Below are 19,521 nucleotides of genomic sequence, written 5' to 3' on the forward strand. Positions count from 1 at the left end.
TTAACCTGTCCAAATGCCTAACCTGACACCACATTTACTCCACTGTGTACACACAGGCCAGAGGTCTCCCTAAGAATTGATGAAAGTGGGAAACTCCTGCTATGCTTGCTGTTCAATCATAGTGCTCTCTCTTTCACTACATCATCCTGAAGATGGTGGACAGCATGCATCACTATATCTACACAGATGTAGTGATTCCTATTTGCATCCTCAACTTTTAACTTCCATTTCACAGGAAGGAGGTCTTAAGATGCATACTTTGCATGCAGCTCTCTGAGAGCCAGTGTGTCTCCTCTTGCAGGTTTCTCTCCACACCCTTCAATGGATGGGTCTTTTCACTGTCATCTCCAATGTCTTCTGGTAAGGAGGATGTCAGTGAGAGCTGAGCCTTCGCTCTTCTGCCACATGGAATGCAGTGGGATAGAAATATTTGTCTTACTGGGGCAGAGCCTTCCATTCTCTCCCTGTCCCTTATCCTCTTTGGTGTCTGAGATTCAGATACCCACCAGAATGTGGTAACTTTATGGGGGCAGTAATATATAAGTAAAGTCACTTCATCTTGGACAAGGTATGGTTTTTGTCAATAATCTATTCATTAAAACAGCCTACTATGATTTTTTTTTGTCCAGCCCAGGTCTTTGGATTGTGAAAGGCAAGAGATACCTTTAAGCCACCAGTGAACTAAAAAACTGGCACAAATACAGAGGTGAGAAGTAGTCAGAAGGCAACTCTGAGCTCTGTTTTTATTATTCTAGTGTGGTACCTGCTTCATCTACTTAGGAGACAGGTTACTGGGAATTACCTCTTCCCTGTAAAGCTGTCTTGACCCCTGTGAACACATACCTTGAGGAACCTCAGCAATTCTTCTGTGGTTGGTTTCATCTTCATGACCTCCTCTTCATTTCCCAGCATGAAGTAGCCTCAAGAAAGATGCCTATTCCTAACTAGACAAGGGGATAGAAGTGTTGCATAAGCAAACACAGCCACCAGAGGAGATTTTGGATCTGTGTACAACCCTTTACTTTCCAAGTCTATAATGGAAATACAGCAATGGGTTTTATAATGATCTTGAACAACCTCGTATCACTGAAAGCCTTTCTGCTCAGGATCTGATACTCGGGATTCTAATGGCTCCCCATGATTACTACTCTGGTCTTTACTCTCCTGAGTGATCCTTTCCCCTTTGAACACAGGTTGTACCTGGTGATTGCTTCTGTAGAATAGCATGTGGCAAGCACATTATGAGATGTCTTGTGGGATTCAGACATAAGAGACCATGACTCCCATCTTGCTGATACTCTTGTCTCCCTTGGCTTTCTTGCTAGGAAGAAGTAAGCCGCTATGCTGGGGAGGCCCACAGGGTAAGAGCTGAGGATAGCCTCTGGCCGACAGCCTGTGAGAGGCCAAGTCCTGCCAACAAATACTGAGAGAGCCTGGAACAGACTTGGCCCCAGTGAAGCTGACTGCAGACTCAGCTAGTTCTTCAATCACAGCTGAGTCTGGACCCCTGACCCACAAAAACTGAGACAATAAATATGTGTTGCTTTAAGCTGCTAAATTTGGGGGGTAACTTTTTATGCAGCAATAGATACAAAAACAGCTACTAAACATATAGCAGAACAGAGTATGGGCATCTTGTAGAAACATTTTAAACAATATGACTTATTTCTTCTCCTAAGTCCTAGTTAATAAGAATGAGCTACCATCACCACTTTCCAGAGCATAGCAGTACATTGGAGAATCTTTGGAATAAGAAACTCCTATGCTAATGGAAGACCATATGGCACCCATGTTGCCACAGCTCTATGATTGTATTAATCATGGAGGAGACCAGAATTAACCAAGGAGACTGGATCTCATGCCAACTCTACCAAATCAGAATTTTCACAGGAAACTTAGAGCCTCTCGAATGAGGCAAATGTGTATCAGTGAACAATACAAATCTGGTTCTACTCAACCAGGTGACCAGGTGACCATGTGGCATAACAGTAGATTATGGGCCAAAGAGGAGACATATCTTTTTAAAGATAGGGCTGTGATGTGGCTGAATTGGCAGAGTACTTGCTTAGCAAATGTAAGGCCCTGAGCTCAGTTCAATCTAATCTATATATATGTATATGTATATATAGACATCTATCTATCTATATGTGTATAGATATACATATATGTGTATATAAACATGTATATCTATTCATATATGTATGTGCATATTTATGTGTATATTTATATATCACATAGCTAGTTGATAGCAACTTAAGAGCACAGGTCTCCCTCTCCTTATGTTCTGTTCTGCCCACATTCAACGGAGAATTGACTTATCTCTGAGCCAACGTAAGACGACACAGCATGAGGTACCCAAAGACAACTTCTAAGGTTAACTTTATTTGTCCTGAAAGCCACTTCTATTCGGTCATCTCTCAATTTTAGTCCCAACCTGATGACAAAGGATTCCTTTTCTATCTGGCCTTCTCTTGAAGAAATGGAACAATAAACACTTCCCATTGGATCTTTGTCTCTAGGGACCGATTAGGGCAAGACATGGCCAGGACTGGAACTTCACAACAATGCAAAAAATGTGGGTTTCTCGCTCAGTCCCACTGGCTGGTGATCTGTTCTTCCATCTTCCCTGAGGCAGCCACTCCTATCCTGGGAGGGGAGGGGGCTTTGTTCCACCTCCAGTCCAAGGTGTCTGGTGCAGTCCTAAGCTGTGCACAGCCGGTTTGTCCAGTCCGTTTTGGTCTGGGGAAGCACCACCCCCATGCTCATGAGCTCACGACGTCCCAGTGCTGGCTCATGAGTGAAGACTCACAAGGGTTGACAACAACTTCCCTGCCATCCTCAGTGCTGTCACCAAACATATCTGTGTCCAGGCAGAGGTGGGATGCTATATGCTCAATCCGGGCGCCGGTTCTGATCCATTGCTGAGGAAATAAAGAGGAGAGAGGAGGAACGAGAGGTATCTCTGGGTGAGGTCCCAAATCCTACTGGTAATTTAAGTTGCTCTAGCAGCCTTTGGGCTACAGTACATATCAAGGGTCAGCCAAAGATTTGATTCCTTGGTCTCATAGAGAAATACTGTCCCTAATTGCTCTGCTAGGTATTTTTTTTTAATTGTGTTAAAATCTACAAATGGTATACAAAGAGTTTACACTTTACCATGTCTCCCTCCTACCTACCTTTCCTCACTAGTCATATCATTTCCTTTCTCCCATATATACATTGAGTATTATGACTATTCATCTACCCTATTCATCTACCTATCAGCTCTCTTACCTCCAACCCCCCACCAATTCAAAAGATGTTTCGGTTTCCTGATATTCACTTTGTTATATTGTCTGTTAATTGTCAAAAGATTTACACCAAGAAGTTTGGATATTTTTATAAGCTGAATTTTAAAAAGCTAAAGTAATATCATTAGGAGGGAGGTTTTCTCACACTAGGCCATATGATATGAAGGGAATCTGTCATGGGGCACTAAAGGAACAATCTACTTCCCATGTCTTCTAGGTTATGAAATGGGGAAGGGTCAGCAATGGGGACAGGAGGGCAGGGATTTCTTCAAATCACCCACAAGCCTCATGCACTGTTGCCTAGATTTTCCCTCACATAACCAGGAAAGAGGGATGGACAACTATTGGGGGGCTACTCCTGATTGGGTACTGAGTGCTATACTTCATAGAAACCATCACTGTCAATTGCTCTACACAGCTACTCAAGAGTATCACCAACTCCACAGAAGAAAAGGTTCACATAGCTAGGGAGCTATAAACCTACTGTATCTCAGTCTCTCACATCAGTAGCAAATAGGCAAGAAACTAAGTGCTGGTAGAGTACCTGGGCACATGACACAGCTAGAATACTATGAATTTTTTTGGTGTTCGGGGGAGACAAATTGCAAAGTCCAGAAGGCAAAGAGTTGAATCTCATTCACCTCTGTGGCCCTGAAATGCTTGTGTGGAATTCCAGGTGGAAATGGAGCTGTGACAGAAGCAGATAGGTCAACTGATATGGCCAGCTGAGATCTAAAAGCTTTCATGTGCCAGCTGACCAATGGAGCCACCATGACCACTGCTGCCTCCTTCTGCCTCCTATCTAGGATGGCTTCTTATTAACCCTTCCTTTTCCAACAAACTCTCTTTGCCTGTCTGTGAGATGTAGACTTGCCAATCATAGTATGGAATCATATCTCTGGAATCTGCTGGGTACTCACCTGTCTGTCATCTCCATTCTTGCACTGAGTGAGAACCACTGGGGCGCCAGGAAAGAGAGTGACAACTGACAGGCACAGTTCCTCCTGGATGATCTGCTGAGTATACGTGAAAGCCCATACCTGGGGGACCAGGAAGGTTAACTCAGGAGCAAGGAAGACACTATGCATGGAATACCACAATGTCCATGTGAGATCATCAGTACAGCCTGGTAAGAAGCTCCAGGAGTCTCAGTAAGTACAGATTATCAACAAGGTCACCTTGAAAAATGCTACTCCAAGGCCAGACCAAGAGGTCACACCCTCCAATGGAAATCTGTCTCCACACCCCTTGAGGGGGATTACACCTGGGTCATGCAGAAAGTCACTGGAAAGCACTGAATAATTCAGAACTCTGGACAGCAGTTTGTAACAACATCCCCTCCTCTCCCCCTGCCTCTGCCTCACACAGAGCTGTGTGTTTGGCAGTGTCTGTCTTAAGGGGTGACTGTTCTCACATGTGTGAAGCAGCCCCCCTGGCAGTCCTCTCCCCCCAGCTGCCTTTACAATATCACCCTTTTTTGGAAGGGAGTACAAGCCTGTGTCTTAAGACCATGAGGGTTATGATAAGAAGCAGACAGTAATAAAGAGAATAAGGAAGCACTCTTACTGAGTGGATGGAAGAAGAGCTGGAGAAAATGAAGTAAGTTATAAGAGAAATGAAGTTATTTTAAGAGGACACCACACACACACACACATACACATATATCATACACCTACATACCTTGGTATGCCAGTATAGTAGATAACTTAGCCCCTGAACTTCTGGAGGGAAAGAAGCTGAGAACACAGACAGACAAGAAAAAATTCTGACAACATAAGGAGCTAGGCACTCTGAAATTCCATTATCTGGAGTGGATCTCACTTATTTCTTTCAAAGTGCCAGAGACCACAGAGTGACCACTGCTTAGGAAGCCTGAGTACTCCCCAGGGGTCAAACCAGGAGACAGCAAATGCTGGCACCAAGACTTGTCTAACTGTGAACCACAGAGGTTGTAACACAAGGTAATGCCTGCCATTTGCCCTCATCATGGAGGAAAAGATGATTCCTGAATTGGATCCCTTCCAGACCAATGAAAACTATAAAGAGAGCTCTGTCTTGACAAGAACTAGATTTCTTCTCTATTGTATCCCTGTGGACTAGGTGACCTCAGCCTCTGGGCCAGGCTACTTCTCTTTATCCCATGAATAAAAATAGGACCGTTGGTAGAGAGCTTTTGCCAGAGGACTACCTGTTCCCAAAGCTGACATGGTATTCATTTACCTCCTACTCTTCACCTTCATTACTTGTTTCCTGGCTCAGGTCTTACCTCCATGGTCTGCTTATGTCTACTGGCTTTCTGAGATCTGGATTCTTCCTTCTCCTCTCATGTAGGCTCAGGTCTCTGTGTTGTACTAACCATATGACTAGCTTCCCCTTGAGTTGATCTCCACTTGCTAGATGATAACCACTGCCTCTCTGATCTGGAAGTGTCCTCTACCTTCTCATCCATGGATGGGGTCACCAGCAAAAATGGGAGCCACAGTCCCTTAGAGATGGCTCCTGCCTGAGAATTCCCTGTCCCTTTACAACTTATCTGAATTAGAAAGTTCTCCTGGCAGAGTAGATAGTTTATAGATGGCACAAGGCTGGAGCTGACGAACCATCAAGTAGCAGAAATCTTCATCTTGCTGATCACAGATAGTCGCAGACCGTGCACAGTCCAGAAACCAAGGGATAGGCATGAGTACCCCAAGACATCTTTACTCCTTCTGATGGTGTAACGGTGAGAAGGTAGCCCCTTCCCCACCACCAGAGAAGAACTCCATATTTGATACTAACAAGGCTATCAGAGCTGATAATTCTTGTGGCCATATGACAGGTCATATATAAGAGTTGTTTACACTAGTCCATCTACGTCTACATCTATCTATGTTTGAACTTTTCTGTAATATAAAGTCATAAAGTAGATTCCTTGGGACACATCAAGAAGTTTTTCCCTGGCCCTGTGAATACCATCATTATATACATGCTATTTCTCTCCTTCTAGGATAAGGCAAGCTGAAGGGGGAAAGAATATAGGGGTGGTGAATGGTGCTGACACAGCAGTTTTGTGTCAGACACTGTTCTGAGAGCTTGCCACTAACTGACTGGCTTGATCTTCATAAGATCTTATTAAGGAAGCATTCCTATTATTCCCACTTTACAGATGACATCCAAGGCTCACTGAGGTTATTCAAGATCATATGCTAGTAAGTGCCCCCCCCCCCCCATACCAGCTTTCTCTAAGAGGTCTGCCATTGTTGATGCTAGCCAAGTCCTGGCTAGAGCTAGAGTTTGTTTAGGTAAGTTTAGTCCTGGGAGAAGGCACATGTCCTTGAGTTTCCTCTTCAAGTTTATAAATATTAAAACCACACATCAACTCTACTTTGACATGAAATATCTAGAAAAGGCTCTCCCCTGTGATCAGTTTCTAATAACAACTTCTATGAAAGACAAAGGTGGTAACATCCCCCCACACCCCGTGTCAGCAGCTGACAAAGGAAGGCCAGAGAGTGATAGTCCCATACCTAACACTTAGGGGAAGGGTGGCAAGAGGTTGAAAGCAAGCCAGTGTGCCCCAGACTTCAACCCAAGCAACAAGGGCACACCCAGCACTGATTTCCTGCCTGTGTCTTCCCCATCTCCTCACCCCAGCCTTCATACGAGTGTATGGTCACTCTTCTCTAAATGGTCTCCTTTGGGCCTAAGGGTATGTATTAGTATCACAATCCATCTAACAGGTTAAATCCAGGCATGAGATCTATGCAAATCCTGAAATCAGGCAAGACTATTGGTTGGGGGATCCTAGAGTATTAGGTATGTGAAATGTGATCTACAAGGATAGAATCTTACATTTAAGCCTAAAAAATTCCTTGGCATGTAGGGAAAAGAGAGACGGACAAGTCCAAGCTCAAGAACAGAGCTACCAGGAAGCCATTTGTTCAGGCCCACAGAACAACTGGTCTCAAAGTTAGCCTTCTGTCACCCTTTGAAAGTAAGGCCAGTCAGTGATGGGGACAGATGAAGCTGATCCTCCATTCCATTACCTGCTCTATCCCACGAGGAAGCAGGAATTAACATTTAAAATAAATCCTGTCATTATCTTAAGACAACCACGATACAACAGCATTGCATTTTTTTGTTAAAAGTATTAACGGATTAAACACAGACATTTAAAATGTAACCAGTTTCTGAAAGCCGATCTGGCATTTCTTTTTGAATATCTTAGGGGGTCCAGAAGTACTCAGGATAAATTCTCTTGACATCTGAGACCCCCCCTCATCCAGAAATACCCTTGGAAGGGGTGGAATAGCTGGATGGCATACCCGTGGGTTGGAGTCTGAGGAAGCCACTCCAAAGACCCCCCCAACAGGAGCCTGCCATGAGATCCCATACACAAGAAGACTCAACAGCTGGTTCTTTCCTGGTGTTGCAATTATTTGTCCTCAGTCTCCCAGCAGAGGGCTGACCTCTAGCCACATCTGCAATAGGGGAGGAGAGAAGAGAGGAAAAAAAGACTGGAGCAGCAAAGAGAGCTGCTCCAAGTCCCATTCTGCTCCTGTCAGGCTTCTCAGAGGCTGGTGATGAATGAGTTTATTAAACAAATCCTGAGTCAGATATGGTCTGGAGGCAGGCAGCAGAGTTGCTCAAGCAGGTCTGGCCTGGCTTGGTAAATACTGGGCCCTCTATTGATGGCTCCATTTGCAAAAATACTGCCCATGATTGATGTTCCCCCCCCCCCCCCCCCACACACACACACAAGTTCTCTCCAGGAAGATAACCCAGAGGCCAATCTGGTGACTGCTGTTATGTACCTTTGCCCCCTTGAGGACAGTCCAGCCAGAGGACAAGGAGGAAAATCCACTCATGGCCCTCCAAGAGTAAAAAATTGACCCCTATACTCAGAAATGAGCATTGCTGGAGTAGGGAGTGGCCTGGCAAATGTGGGCAGTGAGTTTCTTTCTCCAGCAAATGATCCTGTGGCTATAGCTGTGAAAACTGAAAAGGGGCCAGGGTACCCAGCCTGGAACTCATAATGTACTGGATGGAGAGTCCAGTGAGGAGAGGTGGGGGTGAGAAGCCCAGGCAGAGGGGCTGGTCTTGGAATGGTCTAAGGTTCTGTTCTCTAATTGGTAGGAAGTAATCTGTTTTGAGCAGTTGGGGGGATTTTACCAACCACCATACCCACCCAAAAAACACATGGAAATGTTTGAAGATGTTGTGCTGATTATTTTGACTGAGTACTCTGGGTATCTCCTAGGTAAAGCTTGAGATCTTGCTAAACATCCTGCAATGCTCAGGACAGTCCCCATAACAAAGTGTGATCCTCTGGTCCTAATATACCAAGAGTGTTGAGGCTGAGTAACTGACCCCATACCCCTAGTTTTCAGGCGTAGCCTATGCAGACAGTAGACCTGAATCTGAGCCCTGCTCTGGTATCATTAATATGCCACCTGGGTAGACAGGCAAAGCCTAGGTGGCTCCAGCTGTCACATGGGCAGAACAGTGACATACGTAGTCCGTGTTTGGGGTTGCGGTGAGGACTAAATGAGATGCTTGGTGAGTACTTGGCTCAGTTTGACCCTGGCTCAGAATAATTATTTTACAAGGAGAATGTCCATGTTACTTGAGAAATGTCCATTTACCCACGCAGGGAAGTTAGGTAGTGGGTTTTCAGAAAGCAAGAGCTAATGTCCTTTACTAATAGTGAGTTCCATCTTTAAAAATTCAATATATATCCTACAAAATTAAGAAAAGTGAGGGAAGGGGTGGGGATAGATGAGAATGTGGAAATGAGTGACATTGATCAAGACACATTGTATTCATAAACTATTTTGTTAAATGGCAACTCCTTTGTACTACTCAAAAATAACAAAAGTATTTTTTAATTAGTCTGTACATCCAAGTACCTGTGGCCATGCCTATGATCCTAGCTACTCGGGAGGCTGAGATCTGAGGATTAGGGTTCAAAGTCATCCCAGATAGGCAAGCCCATAAGATTCTTCTTCCAATTAACCCCCAAAAAGCTGGAAGTGGAGCTGGGGCTCAAGTGAGCAAAAATATTAGGCACAATGCCCAGGCCTTGTATTCAAGCCCAGGCCCACCACACTTCCCCCCTCTCTCCCTGCCCAATGTGGAGAACATGAACTAAACCCAAAAGCAAAAAGCAAACCAAAGCCAGCATTGCTGGGTTTGTTGTAGTCAACAAAACCTCTGTCTGAAAAACTCTCTCAGGCTAGGCCAGATCTAGGTGTTCCATTTTCATAGTTGATTCAATCCTTGCAAGAGCCACAGTCAGAGGCGAAAAGGGAAAATAAACTGCAATGCTGATTTTGCAGTTCAAGGTCCAAAGTGACCTTTTAGAGAGGAATGACCAAGCTGAGATGTACAGGCTGGAGATTCACAGTAGGAAGCAGAGCTAAAGGTGAGAAGAAAAGGGCAACAGACACAGGCTGGAAGTCAATGCTAAGACTACACATGGCCTTTGCCTGATGTGCAATCCACAATGCAAGGGTCTCCATTCACATTCTTGCCCAATTCCCAAAAACATTAGGGAGAGGAAAATCTGGCCTGCCCACATCAGACCTTGATATGTAAATGCAAGCGCTGTCTCTTTACAGGGGGTGTCATTGGAAAATAGCTGCATTATGACTCTCTTGGCAGTTCTTTCCTGTCAAGGTGGAACTCATCTATGGTTTTAACATTTACAACCTTGAAGTGGAACCTCTGGATCAGAAATCATCTTCCATGACTAAACTTACATGAAAAAAATCTGCCATAAAATGGCAGTGAGATTAATGGGACTAGGGTGTGACCTTCCTGATATGGCCTCTCAGAGACTGAAGGGGTGGGTACAATGAGAGGAGGTTCAGGGCAGATGGCTCATGCCATGCTCTCTGGACAGGCCAAGAGGTAGGACAAATGGTGAAGATATAGAGAAGATATTGCAGAGTGGGTTCAGAGGATACAACCCTATTAATATCCAATATTAGCAGAACAGGGGTTTGAAGAAAAGGAAGAGACAGAGGCTGGAAGCCAGTATGAGAATCATATGGCCCTTGCCTGGCGCAGAATCCATAAAGCAAAGGCTGCCATATAGTCTCATAAGAAGACTGTGTGATACACGCACTTACACATACAGGTGATATATGGAAGAGATGAATAACACACACACATGTGACATGTGTGACAGTTATATGGACTTCTCTCTGTCTAAAGTAGGTTGAACACTTTCAAAGCACTAGGAAATGTAGCCCAATCCTGATGCTGAGCTTTGGGTCTCTGGCAACCAGAAGTGGTATCTAATTCTGCCCATCCCACTTGCCTCCCCAGTAGGCAGTATGGAGCTCAGGGCACCTTGGTCCTGTCTGTTGATGTGGATGGAAACTCTTCTCATCTTCCAGTGATCTTCTAGCAACTTACAGTCACATGGTCGCTACACAAACCCAGCATTCTCCCAAAGCAGAGTGGAGGAGCAGCTCAGCCCAGAGAAGAGCTCTGCCTTCCTGCAGACCTTTCCATAATGGCCCTCAAGTGCTTGCAGTTGCCGCTCTCCTCTGTGGCATGTGGTGCTATGGCCCCAGATGAATACTTTACCTGGGACTTTGCTTCATTGCTTTTAATGCAGGGGCTCAGCCTTAGGCTTGGGAGCTCTTCATTGTTCTGCTTTTGAGACTCAAGACACTTCTGTCTCTGCCGGATGTTGCCCTTCTGAATGGAGGAATCTGAGGGGACCCTGAAGAAAGCCACAAGGAGAGATGAGACCTCACCAGCAGCTGGAGAGGTAAGGGGAGGTTACTCTGAAAATGACAGGGCCACCTCCCACTGGGCTGTCACAAAGCTTAGCACTGTTCAGAAAAGGAAAGACGCTGTCAGGAGGAAGCAAGCCAGCACTCAGGAGCCACATGATGGACAGATGCCTGGAATGGAGCCATGCTCTCAGGACATAGCCTGGAGCACAAGCCTCAGTTATGGAGAGATACTGTAACTAGCTACTCACCATCCTTCATGCTGCTGAGTCAATGTAACTTCATTTCTGGTTTCATGGAAAAGGAGAGCCAACTAGTCTTCTTACTTCCCTAGACTTAAAAACTCGATCCAGTATGTGGCTCGCTAAGTCTCCCCAGACCAAGCTAGCTGAGAGCCTCCCTTGTGGCTAGCCAAGGCTCCAATGGACAGGGATACCTGAGTTCTGGGTAGACATTCTCCAGATACCACTTGAAGGTCTGGCAGGGCAGGCTTCTTCTCAGGTCCTGTCTGTTCTTAATGCTGTAGGTAATGGGCCAGGGGAGAAGGATGTGGGAAGGGAAGCAAAGACAAAACATAGCTATCAGAAGCAGAACCAGTAACCATGGCTCAGGTGGGGAACACTAGGAGCAATGGACAACCAAACATTGCATCCATGTGTCTCTGGACAGTTATGAGCAAACAGAGATTTCTCTGTCTCCAGATAGAGCTATGGAAACGCCTTGCAATATCTCACAGTGGTGCAGTAATAACAACGGGACTAGTACTTTGACTTGAAAATGAAATTTAGGGGTATTTTTACTTTAGATTTAAAAAGCAAAGCTGCAAGAATATCCAATGTGTTGTTCAGGATTCACTGCTTGGGATCTGAGTCTATGTACTCACGATCTCTCTGGGGATTTTGCATTCGATAGACCATTTCCTGAGCGGTCTTAGGAATAGAACTGTAAAGTTGTAAGTGGTGGTATACACTAGTTCCCAGCTACTCAGAAGGTGGAGAAAGGAGGACAGGGACTTCAAGGCCAGCCTAGGAAGACATACCACTTCCCACTGTCCCCAGCCTCAGTGACTCCTCTTCCTTGGCTAGTACAGGGGTCTGGCCATGTATTTGTTCCTGGCATACCTCTGTGTGTGTCAGGCATTAACCCAGTATGAAATATGAGGGAAAGCTCTTGTGCAATTATACCAGACAGTAAAACAAGTATCATAGCTCAAGTGGCACAGGGGGATTTGTGGAGGTCACAGGGATATCTTATGAAGTCTGTGGTAATCAAGGTGGTAATGGTGGCCAAGAATGGGATCTGCAAGGAAGAGTAGATATAGTCAGACCAGACAGTAGATGAGCAAAGCCCTGCTAGGAAGTAGTGTGGAGGAGAGAACAAAGACAACAGTGCACATTAAGAAGTGAAAGAAGTTCTGCCAGACAGCAGCACTGTGGGGTCTTAAAACAGATGCGCATGAGAATGGGAATGGGAAGCAAGGAAGGCTGCTCATGGGGATGAGGAGCTGATGGTTTTAGGAGCAAACGTCATGAGTTCAGTCTAGGACTTGCTGAGTTTTAAGTGTGTGTGGGCACTCTGTTAGAGGTGTCCAGACAATACTTAAAGGTAAGTGACTGGAAGAGAGGTCTTAGGAATAGGGCTGTGAAGTTGTAAGTGGTGGTATACCGTAGTTCCAAGCTACTTAGAAGGTGGAGAAAGGGGATAGGGAATTCAAGACCAGCCTAGAAAGACAGCGGCAAGACACTGCTTCACAAAACAAAATACAAACAAAATGGCTGAGACATGGCTTAAGTGGTAGAGTGCTTGCCCAGAATGCACAAGGCCCTAGATTCAAGCCATACTATTACAGAAAGGAGAAAGAGGAGGAAGAGAAGAAAATGAGACAGAGATATGTGAGGATATGCAAGAGAAGGAAGAGGGAGATGTGAGGAGAAAGGTGTGTGTGTGTGTGTGTGTGTGTGTGTGTGTGTGTGTGTGTGTACGTGTGTGTATACAGGCAGGAGAGATATGGTGATTTGTGCCAGGGAGAATGTGTATAAGATGAGGGCTTATGACAGGCTCTAGAGGAACACCAGCATATAAGGAGTGTGAAGGAAAAAAACAACTGAGCCTGCAAATGAGATGGAAAAGGCAGAGACTAGAAGCAGTACAAAAGCCAAGAGTGTCTGGACACTGTTGGCTCATGCCTGCAATCCTAGGTATTCAGAAGGATGAGATCTGGGGATCACAGTTTGAAGCTGGCCTAGGCAAAAAGGTTTGTATGGCTCTATCTTCAACATAACCATCAAAGAGCTGGCTGTAGGTGTGGCTCAAGTGGTAGAGTGCTAGCCTAGTAAGTATAAGTTCAAACACCAATATTGGCAAAAAAGAAAAAAGAAAAAGAAACAGTGCAGAGTTCTGGAGATCTAGAGGCTTCCAGGAGGGAGTCAGGAGCATCAGAGGAGAGTAAGGGATGAGGATCCAGGATGAGGCTGGTGGGAACAACCACAGAGAATGAGGGTGACAGAAGATGAGGGGGTAACAGAGAAGGTAGATCCAGTGGTCTTCATGAAGCTGGGCTTGGAACAGTCAGACAAAGAGAGACACATCAGATGAGCAACGCTGAGTTGAAGGACAATTTTGTAGTTCAAGACAAGGAGTAGTGTTCATGTGTGTGGAAATTCAATTATGGAGAATGGGAGTAACCTCGCAAGTCCTCATGTATACTAGAATTACCTTTTACCTATTCCCCAGTCCAGGCCACTACCCTGGGCAAAAGGGAGCCCAGGAAGAAGGGGCTTCCAAACTCTCTAGGTAATTCGACAGTATAGTTTGAGAACTATCCTCCATGCTCTTCAAAGTGGGTCCTCAGACCGGTATCACAGCATTGCTTATCAGAAACTCAGATCACATCTTCACACCATCCCCTGGAGATCTGTGTCATATAAAACTTTGAGAGGCCCTGAAGCACCAGGAGGCAAGAGATGAATCTAGACAGCAGGAACTCGATCAAAGTTGATTTATGAATGAGCACAGGCATGAATGGTGCATCCAGATTGCTGGTGGAGAGCTGGCCAACCACCACAAGAAGCACACCTGTCCTCTGAGACAAAAGAAACCGAGAAGGATGCGGCCAAGCTAATGGGTTGGTTTGTCTTGGGAAATGGATGTTTTTCATCTAGAAAACAGTTGTCATGTGTACAAGAGAAAGGAAGGGATAGGCTTGGATTCAGGCTCAGAGATGGGTGACTGAAGGTTTTCTGAAGATGGAGGGGATGTGCTGCTACTAGGAAAGACAGCAGGGCAAAGAAGGCATACCACATCCTTACTGAGTACTGGATACTGAGTATCTTCAGGAGCACTAGGTTATCATTTCCTAGCACTGGTCAGCAGAAGTGAATAGTGAAAGAAAGCTCAAAGTCAGGTTCATCCAGGGATGAAAAAAAGCCTTGCAGATGGAGGAGGGTATTAACAGGTAAAAAAAAGAAGATTGGAGTGTGAAATTTTTTGAAGTCTGTCTTTAAGCAAGGGTGGCATTCAAAGTGAAGAAGGATGTGGGTGAAGAAAGGAAGTTGGTTGGAGGAACACGGCCAGTGGACCAAAAGTTCTGATGAGGACAAGAACCGATGCATCAGGAAGGGTGGAGTGAGAGAATTGAAAGGCTACAGTGTATTGTGATGTCAGAGGTGCAAGTCATTTTGGTTGGTTCTGATTTAATCCTCTGTGTAAATATGTGCTCTTAGAATTTCAGGCTGTTAAACTCTTGCTCAACAGCCTACCTGTGACTAGCGAATGAACATTAGCAAGACAAAAAACCATGGTTCCCCTGAAGAGGCACAAATTATAACACAAACTAAGTCACTATTTGTCACTAGTCTAATCAACTCTGGGCTGGGAAATGCAAGGTGTGTTCCAGTCTCCTTTTTCCTCTTATACTGGTCTATCAAAAGAGTTAACTAAAACCCCCATTAGAGTTTGGGGGAGGTAACGAGATAGCTCATGTAATGGTATCCAGCTCTTAATAAATACTTCTTTCCTTGTCCTCTTTGCCCATAAAGCTTGAGTATTCCTGGAGGATCCATCTGAATATACCACATTCCTCCAAGGATAGGGGGAAGTTGGGCTTGAGTGGCTGAGAAGTACAGGAAGGACCTCTGGCTTAGGGAACAACCCATAACCCATCATTTTACAAAAGAAGTGAGAATATGCAAGGGTCAGCTAAAAACTTCCTCTATTGAGTTTGTGGTCTGTAGACAGAAGAAACTTGCACACCCAGAATGGGGCTGGAGTTCTAAGGGATATGAAGAAGCATAACTATTGCTCCAGCCTGAAGATTTAGTGGCTCCAGAGACAAGCAAGGCTGATGGGCCTTTGTGCATAGGACCTTGTTGCGTCTCTGCTTTTCTCAACCAATAGGCACACTTACTTCCCAAAGGGCCTCTCCAGGGCAAAAGGCCGGGCAGCGTAGTAATATTGTTTGTATTCATCCATCCATACTTCAGCTGTCCGCTTCGTGTTCCTGGGGAGACAAGAAATGTCAGGAGTAGACTGTCCAGCAGGGCCTGTGTTGTGTCACATTGATATACACTATGTACATGTTCCAAGACAGCAGCATTACCAGGTAGATCCACCATAATAAAACACAGATAGCAAGTCCTACTTAATCTCCAAAGGCAAATTTGTCTCTAAGACAGTGTTATAGTAATAGCAACAAAACTTTCCCCAAAGATTCAGATTAGAAAGATCAGAAGTATCACACCAGAAACTTAACTTTGTGGTTCTTAAAGAAATAGAGAGAAAAGAGCTGGTCACTGATGGCTCACACCTACAATCGTAGCTACTCAGGAGGCTGAGATCTAAGGATCATGGTTCAAAGCCAGCCTAGGCAAGAAGGTCCATGAGACTCTTATCCCCAATAAACCACCATAAAACTGTGGTGGTATGGCTCCATGGTAGAGCACTTGCCTTGAGAGCTAAGGGACAGTTCAAGCCCCATGACTGACAAAAAGAAAAGAAAAGAAAAGAAATAGAGTTGGAGATAAAAGAACCAGGTACACCCACTTGCTGCTAGTCACTTGAAGCAAAAAAGCAGAGACTATGGTGACTACCTTGCCTCTGGCCAACCTGATTCTTGGAATCTTCCTCTGGGTCCCCCTTTACTACAGGGGCATGTTGGAGTTCTAGGTTTCCAAGAGGAAAGTCAGCATTTACACAGGCCATTCATTAAATGTGGTGTATATTGTAAGTATTGAAGCCATGTCTTTAAATCTTTTCTTTTGCCAGCATTCTGTTTTCCATCAGACATTTGCTCTACAGCATTGGGGAAGCCCCATCTCTCATGCTGAATGCCCAGGCAGAGTTCAGGAGGCAGATGTGTAGCTCACATCCATCCAGCGCATTCAAGTGCCTAACAGGACACAAACCCCCAGCCATGGCATCCATGACATTTGTCCACAAGCACAGAACCCACACACACTCACTTTATGTATGTGTTGGCATTTCCATCCGGGAAAACGTAGGGATGCTTCTTCCGGAAGACATGGCCTACTCGGCTACAAGGAATAATCTCCAGGCTGCCCCCACACATCCACACACGGAAGGAGATTTCTGCAAGACAATCGCCCCTCCCATTACTGCTTAATGCCACTATGCTGGTTTTGAGGAACCAGTCCTAGGCCTCCGTGTTAGCCCACACCCCTTGGGAAGTGTTAGAACTGCCATGCCAGGTCAGTAGAGTCTGTTCTTAGCCAGCCACAGAGGCCTAGGGAAGAACAGTGGCTTCTGGAATACATGGAGCAGCCAGAACAATGGTGCTCTGCCTGGATGATTAGCTTAAAAAAAAGGGCAGCAATGGAGTTGCTTTGGGAGTTGTAAAAGGATTCTGTGGTGGATTAAACTCACTTCTTGTGATCCCAAACAATTAGAAAGAGGATGGAAAAAAAAGGAATTCCATTTGAGAATAAAGGAGGACTAAGTAAGTCAGGGACCAGAAATCTATCATGAGAAGAATCAACACAAGCTAAATTACATGGTAAAAGGCAACAGAGGGGATTAGACCTCCAGAAGGCACTTAGGCAAGGTATGGAAAATACCTTCCACACCTAGCCACCAGTTCTGGATAAGAGCCTAACACTGAAACATGGGCCAGGAAGGTCAGGGGAGGGGGCTGTGAACAGAAACTAGAGCTGAAGAAGGCGAGAAGCTGCAATGCTGTGGTTGGGGATGCTCTCCAGGGTGGGCATTTCATCCTCCCTCACTTCCATTTCTTTCTGCTGATGTGGGGACCTCAGAGTGGTGGGTAGGGTAGAGTTAGAGATGGAGATATCTCCTGGGACTGCTGCTCAGGGAAGGCTCTAGGCAGGGCTTTTAACCCAGCTTCATCCCCAAAGAGGCTGTAGCATATCAGGACAGGTTGGAGGGTAGGGAGGATCGATAAGAGGGAAACACTTTATCATTGCCATTGTTCAGAACTGCCACACATGATGGTGTTTTTAAGAAAGCAGAATGATTTTAGATAGGCATTTTATTGCTTCTAAATTCTCTATCAATAACTCCCCTTGCTGACTGCACTCAGAGCTAAACACCCCCCTGCACCTTACATCACTCTAGAAAAGGCAGCTTCCAATCTGTGGGAATTCCTCCTTGGTCCAGGCTTCCGCAGTGAAGCTCAAATGTAAAGGACACAGGCTAGATGGGAAAAATATGCCTATGGGTGACTGCCCACGAGGGATATGGGGAAGAAGGCCAGGTGTCTTGGGACAAGGAACAAAGATTCCAGGGTCTTCACCTCAGGACATCTCTCGTCTGCTTCCCTTCCATATCCCAATCTTTCCAGCTCTCCAAGCAGGTAGCTAAGCTAGAATTCTTCCTTCTGATCCATTCCCACTGGCTCTCACTACTCCCTTTCTGCTTCCTCCATGTCTCCCTGGTGAGGTCACTGAGCTACAGTCAAGGGAGCACCTACTACTTCACCTTCTCTGCACCTCACCTCTTCCTGTGGCCCAGGTGTTTTCCTACACAGAGTGCAGCTCACCTCCAGAGGGAGAAGAATCAGGGAGAACTTGGCTTTGCATACCTGAATCTACAATAACCTACTAGCTGCATCCCTGGGCAACCTGCTTTAGATTGCTGAGGCTCAATTTCCCTGTATGTCAAACAAAGATCATAAAAACACTCTGCAGGACTGCCGTTCACATCAAATGAAATACAATTCTGAGAATGACTGTGTACACTCTAAGTGCAATCAAAAGCACAGCAGCACATCTGAGATCCCCTTCTGAATCTAGTCTCTTGAAAATTCAGATACTGATGTGCATTGTCCAGTGGTGTGCACTTCTAACTTCTTAGACCATTTACAGCCAGCTTCCTCCACCTTTCTATCTTCTGCAGCATGAAGGACACACTTGAACTTGGGGACTTATCTGTAATTTTGACTTTCCCCAGCAAAGGTCCCCAATATACAGCAGTTGGTATTTGACTATTGGCACTATCTGTGTTGTAGGCTCTGAGCCATTGCTGGACACCACATCACAATCCAGGACACGAGGTGAGGGCGTGGAATCCTGTCAGGTCATGTGTGACTCTGAGTCTCAGGAAGTCCTCTTCACTCCTGTGAGTGGCCACCAGTTCCTCTGCAGAGACTCCAAGTAGGGTCTTCTTCACTTTCTCCAAATGAAGCCCTTCTTAATCCTCCAACATGAGAGATGATGGCCTTGCTTACTAGATATAACCTACATGCTGTGTGACAGCTTTTCTCTAAAGATATGCATGTGTTTCTGCTACCCTAAAGTCTCTTCCTCTTCATGTATTCAAATGAGACATATGGCCCCCCTTATTTGCAAAGCAAATCCATCCAACCCCACCTCTATTGTCCCGGACTCACAAACTATTTCTCTTGCTGTGTTCCCTCTGACCAGTCTTTTGTTTCCCTCGGAGTCCACTAGCCTATCTTCTAGACCACAGTAATTCAACTTTTCCCACCTTAGACAGCACCATCACCTGGCCCTGGTCCTTCTCCACCTTCTCCTCTTCATCCCAAACTCTGTCTCTGAGTGACTTCTTGACACAACTTCCCAGTGTGACCCAGTGTTCATGGAATGATGCGGAGAACTCACCTCCATCCCACCAGCCTCCGCTCTACTCCAGGCCACAATGCCCCTTCTAGGGCTGGCTGATGCTTCATGACCCTGCTACTGACCCACCCCAGACCTCTTCAACTCTTGGTGTCCTCCTGCAGCCCTGCCTCATCTCCTCATTGAAACCCATTCTTTTTCCTTATTTTCCTGTGTCTGTTGCATTAATGTAAAAATTCCTCATGGGGGAAAACAGCCATGGGGGGAAACAGCCCCTTCCTGTACTTCTAGGCCAGGCTTTTCTAGGTTCTTCCTCAAACAGATGCTTATTTATTCTCGAACAATCCTACTTAGTGGTTCTTGATGCTTTTATTTATTTTTTCCTAAGGCAGAAGTAAGCATCTCTTTTAGAGCAACTGACAGCAAGTAGCTGGGAATGGACACAACTCTAAA

General features: G+C 45.4%; 1 protein-coding gene across 1 annotated transcript in view; it reads right to left on the minus strand.

Moving 5' to 3' along the window:
- Nucleotides 1-2,586: 2,586 nt before the first annotated feature.
- The window catches only part of Galnt14 (polypeptide N-acetylgalactosaminyltransferase 14), a 217,500-nt gene continuing 200,565 nt past the window's right edge, over nt 2,587-19,521 (minus strand). The window contains exons 10-15 of the mRNA XM_042696764.1: nt 16,477-16,603; nt 15,423-15,515; nt 11,454-11,537; nt 10,866-11,004; nt 4,211-4,330; nt 2,587-2,921 (exon numbers count right to left, since the gene is read on the minus strand). Of these exons, the coding sequence (XP_042552698.1) occupies nt 2,763-2,921; nt 4,211-4,330; nt 10,866-11,004; nt 11,454-11,537; nt 15,423-15,515; nt 16,477-16,603 (722 nt within the window). The 3' untranslated portion in view covers nt 2,587-2,762. The remainder of the gene's footprint in view (nt 2,922-4,210; nt 4,331-10,865; nt 11,005-11,453; nt 11,538-15,422; nt 15,516-16,476; nt 16,604-19,521) is intronic.

This window comes from Dipodomys spectabilis, unplaced genomic scaffold, assembly GCF_019054845.1.
Source record: "Dipodomys spectabilis isolate Male_0828 unplaced genomic scaffold, ASM1905484v1 ptg000210l, whole genome shotgun sequence".
NCBI lineage: Eukaryota > Metazoa > Chordata > Mammalia > Rodentia > Heteromyidae > Dipodomys > Dipodomys spectabilis.